Source organism: Nanorana parkeri, unplaced genomic scaffold, assembly GCF_000935625.1.
Source record: "Nanorana parkeri isolate BGI_ZX_2015 unplaced genomic scaffold, ASM93562v1 scaffold1437, whole genome shotgun sequence".
Taxonomy (NCBI): domain Eukaryota; kingdom Metazoa; phylum Chordata; class Amphibia; order Anura; family Dicroglossidae; genus Nanorana; species Nanorana parkeri.
Window position 1 is genome coordinate 392859 of NW_017307705.1, and position 7416 is coordinate 400274.

At 43.7% G+C, this 7416-nt stretch overlaps 1 protein-coding gene across 3 annotated transcripts in view; it reads right to left on the minus strand.

The window, feature by feature from the left end:
* EFR3A (EFR3 homolog A) overlaps positions 1-7416 on the minus strand; it is a 77240-nt gene that overhangs the window by 60098 nt on the left and 9726 nt on the right. For all 3 annotated transcript variants that reach the window (XM_018569978.1, XM_018569979.1, XM_018569980.1), the window contains exons 7-8: positions 3868-3946; positions 2580-2715 (exon numbers count right to left, since the gene is read on the minus strand). In XM_018569978.1, coding sequence (XP_018425480.1) covers positions 2580-2715; positions 3868-3946 — 215 coding nt within the window. The remainder of the gene's footprint in view (positions 1-2579; positions 2716-3867; positions 3947-7416) is intronic.

Consider the following 7416-nt stretch of genomic DNA (forward strand, 5'->3'; position numbering starts at 1 on the left):
ATTTTAGGGCCATCAATCACTGATAACACTAAACTGATGAGCGGTAACAGCTTTTAAAGCGTCGCCTATGGCCAATTTTGGGTAATTTAGTTTTTTTGAGGTTTCGCGCGCAAGGCTTGACATGTTTAGTGTCTCTTTACCCGACTAGACCCCGTCTTTTATATTTTACCAAAAAATTGGGAAATTATAAATGTTTTAGAATTTAATATAGGGGAAACTGTTTTTTTTTTTAAAAATCTGTAATTTTTTCCTTCATATATAAAAAAATAAAACCCCCAGTGGTGAATAAATACCACCAAAAGAAAGCTCTATCTGTCCCCAAAAAAGGGTATACAATTCATTTCAGTACAGCGCTGCATGACGGAATAAATGTCAGTCAAAGTACCGCAGCGCTGAATACTGAAAAATGGCCTGGATGGGAAGGAGGTTTAACACCGCGGATGTCAACTGGTTAAAAACCCGGCTGCTAAAAAAAACAAAAAGTCACGTAAGGATATGCCAAAAACATACTGCACAAAAAGCAGAGTGAACATGAAAAAAAATTGTTTTTGTCCATTTAAAATAACAGGAAGAGCTATTTTTACCACGAATGGCATTTACTTTGTATCCAAACTAATTTTTACAGGAGATAAGTATAAAAACTAGGGGGAAAAAAGAAAACAGAAAAGTCTCTGTGCTGCGTGGGAATGGATTTTAGAGCTCAGTTTCCAAATAACAGTTGCCCAAAGTGGGCAGCTAAGCTGTTCATTCTTTAGCCAAGGCTGACCATAGACTGCTTGAATATTGGCCGATTCCTACTGAATTGGTTGTGGGTGGTCCTGCAAGCGACTCGACAAAAGTCGAATTAAAAACCGTGGGCAGAACAAGAAAAAAAAAAAAAAAAAACTGAGCAAAGCATGCCCAGCTTAAGAACTTGTCGCATGTTGCCATCTAGGGAGCCTGAAATGTGCTGGAAGCTTCCAAAGAAATTAGTAAATGCATTACATTTTATACCATACAAGTAGGCTTTTTTCGTAATACATTTTGGGAGAAGGATGTTAAAGAGTATGTCCAGGCATTACCCATATTTATCTCCATACCTCCCTCTGCCTCCCTAGCTCATGTCCTCAGTGTTTTTCTTTTTCCTGTAGTCAGAAACAGCTTTCATTACTCCCAGTGACAATCTCCATTCTTGTAAAATTCTTGCAGGGGCAGCTCTGTGAGGTCAGTTCCTACCAACTTGGGCACGCCCCCAGTACTTCATCTCCCAAGAACCCTTCCCTTACACGCCATGTGTAGGCAAGGCTCTTTGGAGTCATGGTAGTAGCATGGTTTTGCTGGGAAATAAATCAATGTATGCATGTGGAGAGGAACAGAGAAGGGCAGGGGGATAGGCAGAGTTCTGTAGTCTAGCAGGCATGGCTGAAAATGGAAATTTAGGAGCTCATTGGAGTTCTGGAAGACCAACGAGCATTTTTCTTTCCTTGCAGGATTTTTAAAGAAAAGTACTGCCCATACATTCCCTTCAAGCATCTGGAGCCCCCCCATATATTGCATTATTAACTATCGGCTATAAGTAGAATATTCTTCATGTTTTCTACATATACTCATCATTGGGATCAAGTTTTTACCAATTTTATTGATGCTTTAAAAAAAAAAAAAAACGGTAATGCCTCTTACCCACAGCAGACTCTGATAACAACACAATCTCTGCAATCTACAATAACATGGAGAACGTGTGATTTCTGCTTACATTTTAGGCCCCATTCACACTGAGCGATTTGCAAATCGCGCGTTTGTCGCGCGATTTAAATTTTGCGCGATATCGCAATGGTTACATTGAGCAAACTAGAATTGCGGCAAAATCCGCTCCAAAAAGGGTCCTGCTGTAGCGACGCACAACCAGCGACAGCGACGGACAGAGCCCCATTTCCATGCATTGGAGAGCGATATCGCGCGGTAAATATCCACGATATCGCGCAAAATCGCTCAGTGTGAATGGGACCTTAAGTTGCATTATGGGGCTCAGGGGCAGTATTCTTTTAACTTAAAATAATAAACATAAAAAGGTTGACATGTGCCTTATTAATTCAAAAGGAAGTGTAACCAACTTTTTGTGTCAATAGGGACCTCCCCCACGTTTAACAAAGAAGCTGCAACTGGCTATCGGGCCTCAATATCTCCCTCCCAAAATTCCTTCTATAATGGGTGTATCTGCAAATTTAGCTTTTCTGTATCCAAGTGACCATATGGGGGTAAAGATCTGCAATATAACACCAACTCCATAGTCTAAAGCAGGGGTCCAGAGGTATATGTAAAGCGATCATGACAGAATATGGAATGGTTAAAACAACGTCAATTTGAGGGCGATACCCCTTCACTTCCTGACCTGCAGACACGTAACAGGAAGGGAAAATCTCTACAAATTGTGAAAAACTACCCTTTTCTATAGCTAAGATTTTCTCCATTTTGCTTCACCTCCTATTCTCGGGACAACTCGACATTTTGGATTTCCCCTCACTTTTTCTTGCCTTTACATACATTTTAGGATGATGCAGATATTACAAGCAGAAGAGAAGATTATACAGTAGCATATGTACCGATGGAGCCTTTAGCAGCAATGGCGACCGCTTCAAGAAGAACCTGCACAATGCCTGCTCGTATGCGAGGAGAAGCCCTCTTGTGAAAATTCAGGTGCCCAAGGATCTGCTGGATCACATGATGAGAGTACTGAGCCTGTAAAACATAGGAGGGTACCGTTACGGTGGCACAGTGTAGTTCCAAAACAACAAACCCAATACAGCTGTGATTTCATATATAACACAATCAATGGTTCACAAACATAAGTAGTTGTGAAGGGAATTAAAACATTCATTGCCCTCAAGCCAATGTGAACTGATAACAGTGACTGTAAGAGAAGAGCGTGGAGAGTAAAACATTCTACCCGAAGCTTAGAGCTGCAGTGGGACACGACAGCTGTCCCACACAGACCGAGAGCTGACCAATGACATGACTGCTGATCAGTCAGCTCTTGGCCTCTGCTCCTGGTAGAGGTCAGTGACGGTCATTCACAACCCTCGGCAGGGATTCCAGTCTCGGGATCTCAGCCACATGCAGAGAGGCAGAGCCAGCTGTCAATTAGGCAGCCGGGGTGGTCCTTCTGAACTGTGGACAGCTCTGCCCAGTCAAAAGAGAGCAGGCAATAGCCCAATATCATCTGATTATGGGTCACAAGAGTACATTAGTAAGTGTACCCCTGTGACCCCAAAGAGAAGTAAAGCCAAAAAAAAGGTTTGGCTTTACTTTTCTTTTAATCTCATTAATCCAGGTCATGGTATAGCTAGTAGTAGTCACATTCAACTGGATTTGTTCTGTAAGAAGACGTTTTGTAGCTTCTCCAAGCCACTTCTTTAGTCCTAATGTGTGTCAGGAACATACCCAACCTTTATAATCACACAGGTAGAACAGGCGCCTTAATCCAATCTCCATGGAATGTGCTGATGTTGATTGTCCAAGAGGTGTGAAAGTTGTGGAACCACCCTGTTCCTTTAACTAAAGCAAACTAGAACAGAACAGGAGGGGGATTCCACAACATTCCCACCTCCCATCCCCTTCTTGGACAATCAACATCTGCCTTGACGTTGTGATTGCATTAGGGGTCTGTTCTACCTGTGTGGATATGAATGTTGCCTTATGTTCCCGACACTCATGGGAACTAAAGAAGTGGCTACAAAACATCTTCAACATTACAAGTCCAGTTGAATGTAACTACTACTAGCTATCCCCTACAATAAACATTTATTTTAAAAGCAGTAGAGTGTACTACCATGCAGTCATAAAAATATATAACTTCTAACCTGACCATGAAAGTGCTTCCCAAAGACTTACCTGAATAGAGTACATGATAATTTTAAAGCAGGAAACAGCAAACTCGTTTGACTCCCATAGCTTGTGATGGTCTAGATGTCTGCAGAATAAAAAAAAAAAAAACACAATTGTTTAATATCCGTACCTCTTCACATCTGGGGGTACTTTGTATACCAATACTGGTGAAAAGGCTTTAAATTATATTTCTGTTTCTCGGTTCCTGTACACGGGTAGATCAGTCAGCTAAGATTTTTCTGTACACATTTTCTGGTTAATGTTTACCACTCAGAGGAGAATGAAAGCTATTATAGATGAACCTCATGCACACCTTTTAGGGTCCTCAGGCTGTTCCAAATGACAGAAGTTCTTAACCTTGGCATATAAATACAAAGGTGATGAATCAGAAGAGAAGGTCTAAAACAATTTCTCTGTGGATAACCTGCAGGTGTATAGGCAAGCATACGCCACAACATCTCAAGGTAACAAAGAGTACATGCTGTGACATCTTAAAATTACATAAAAGTCGCCCCCCCAATGCTGGTGATTGATGCAATCTTCTTCCTTCCACTCGTTTCCAACAGTCCCTCCAGCACTGGTGCCAGTCTCTGATCCACAGCAGTCCCACGGTGTCCGAGCTCCCGGCTGCGTCCATTGAGTTTTATTTTCTCTCCTCTCCCCTCTACTGCACCTGCACCCGTTCAGGAGCCAGGAGTGCTTCAGCCTGGAATGAGCGGCACTGGAACTGGGAAGTAATTAGGTATTTGCCTGATTTTTTCAATTTTTTTTTTTAATCACGGGGCATATATCTACTGCTTGCTAGCAGTAGATATATGCCAAAAAGTGAGTATACTAAATTATACTTTAAGATCTCACCAACTACACACTGATGAGATTGCAGCAAGGAGTACCTTAAGTCAGGAACACAGCAAGTTCCAGATGTCATCTGAAGGACACAGGAACTGCGATATCGCCAGCTGAACCCAAGCACACAGTGAGTCATCCTAACATTAAGGATAACTCACCAAGACTGTCCAAGGTCACAACATGCACATGCTGTGCCACTCTAAAGGCCACGGCAAGCATGCACTGTCATCTGAAAGTCAAAGCAAGCACACATAACCCGCTACAGTGCACACGGATAATGCAAGATCACAGACTTACACCTCAAGGTCACAGCAAGCACACCCTTACAGCTAAGATTTGGGATCACGAAGACATACACTGCCCACTCAAGGTCATCACAAGCACACATGCCAATATGTCTAATGCACAGCAAACATAAGCTGAATCCTCAGGGCATGGCAAGCACAAGCTAGCACACAGATATCGCAAGGGGTAGAAGTTACAGCAAGTGAAATCGGACGTGCAGAAGATTTGATAAGCAGATGCTGAGGTACAGAGGGTAGGGCAGGCAGAATCTGACAAACAGGGCAAGCACACGCTGCTGGGCAGAGGTCAGGCCGGCAAATGCAGATGCCCAGAGATCACAGCAGCCACGGGACACACAGGAGGTAGCGGCCGGCAGACTGGGCAGAGCTCGCGGCCGGCTGGCTGAGGTCACGGAAAGCAGATATTGTCATTAATGCAGCAATTAGTGTGTGCTCCTAATGCAATTACACGAATCGTCTGCAATATTCTGGCAGTTGGTTTTATTTAAAAAATCCAAATATACTGCGAAGTTCCCTTTTAAACACTTTCACCAGCCAGCACCCCCTCTCCTCACCCCTACACTGTGCTGCGCATTCATTTTTGTAAACCATTGAAGCAAAACTTAATGCCCTATTTCATACTCTTCCAAAAAGAAGCGAACCCAGACCCCCAACCCTCCTTCTAAAATTTTATTAACACCTCTGAGAAAACAGGCCATTCAAATATTAAGATGTGGCAGAGAAGAAGGGGAAAAAAAACGGGGGAAAAAAACAAGGTATTTTGCACTAATTGGCCGTATCAACGTGAATCAGAAGGCAACACAAGTGCCTGGGATAATGGGAACATAATTATAATGTTGCTTCATTAAAGACACATAACTCCGAGAGTGCATAGCTTGTGTCTTTTTCATGCGGTGAAGTATTGCCGTAACAGAATATCAAACAATATGCAGCTCTCTAATTAATAGCATGAAACATAGGACCAAAACTGGGAGGGAAGTTTTCATTTCTTATAGATGAAAAGAAAAATAGGAACAGTTTGGAGGGGGAAGAAAAATACGCTTACAAAAGACAAGGCGACACTATAGAAAATGAATGAATATATATCACTTGTACAAGAAAACAAAAGGCTTGCAGGCAGAAACAAACATGTTTACTACAAAAGTCCAAAAAGCAGAAGAAGATTTTAAAATACACAGAGTGCTTATATTCATTAGGGATGCACTGATGATGGTTTTTCGGTATCAAGTACCAATATTTTTTTTCCCGGTACTCCGCAATACCGAATGCTGATACCAGAAGTCCCATTAAGGAAGCCGGGCGGCATGTAATGACTAGCTGGCCAGCTTCCCGATTAGTCGGAAGGCGTTTAATGACGCACCGCCCGCCTGCCCGATTAGCAGGGAAGCCGTCTCCATGCTCCCTCGTCACAAGGTGACGAGGGAGCATGGAGCCGGCTTTCTGGCCAATCAGGAAGCCAGGGGGCAGGTAATGACTCGCCGCCTGGTTACCTAATTGGCCAGCTTTCCCCAACTATTCAGAAAGCCGGGCATTCATTCACAATCTGGAGATATTTACTATCAACCCGGTCATCAATAGACAGGAAGCCTCTGTACTGAGCCACTTCGTGTTCATTTATATCTGGGGACATTGTATTCACTACGTCCTCAGTTATTAACAAACACTAACAGGGTTATTCACAAAAGGGTGAAGAGTTTGGAGAAGGCAGGAGAAGGGAACAAAATAGGACAACTTAGCTGAACTGGAAAGTGAGCTGAATGGGAGAATTTTTCCAAATCGGCTATGTTGTCCTAGATTGTTCACTTCTCCTGCCTTCTCCAAACCCTTCACCCTTTTGTGAATAACCCTGTTAGTGATCAATACTGATCGCTCAGTGTTTGTGTTCCTCTCTCTTCATCCTGAATGCTCAGCACCCTCTCCTATCACCAGAGGCAAGCTCTCCTCCCTGCACCGCCATGCTCAGCCTCCGGACTGGTCTCTCTGCCCCGCTGGGTGCCGGCAGCTGGATTAGCTCTGTGTCCCCTCTGATCCATGCTGCCTATGCTGACACAGACGGGGAGAGCAGCGGGGATTGGACGGTACACAGACCGAAGCTTGCAGCCGGTGCCCAGTGGGGAGGAGAGAAGCTAGGGATTTTCTGATGTTTTTGTACTATGGACATTTCGGATATATATATTAGGGCTGCAACAACTAATCGACATAATCGATTATAATCGATTATTGAAAAAGTTGTCAACTTTTTCAATAATCGATTAATCGGCTTCCGATCAGTTGGCCCTGTTCACGGCTCCACACATGCTGTGCGCCGCACCTTCTCCCCACCTCACGCTCGCCTCTGCCAGATCCACGATCTCCACGCCGCACCTCCTCCCCGCCTCACACTCACCGCCCGCCCCCCCCC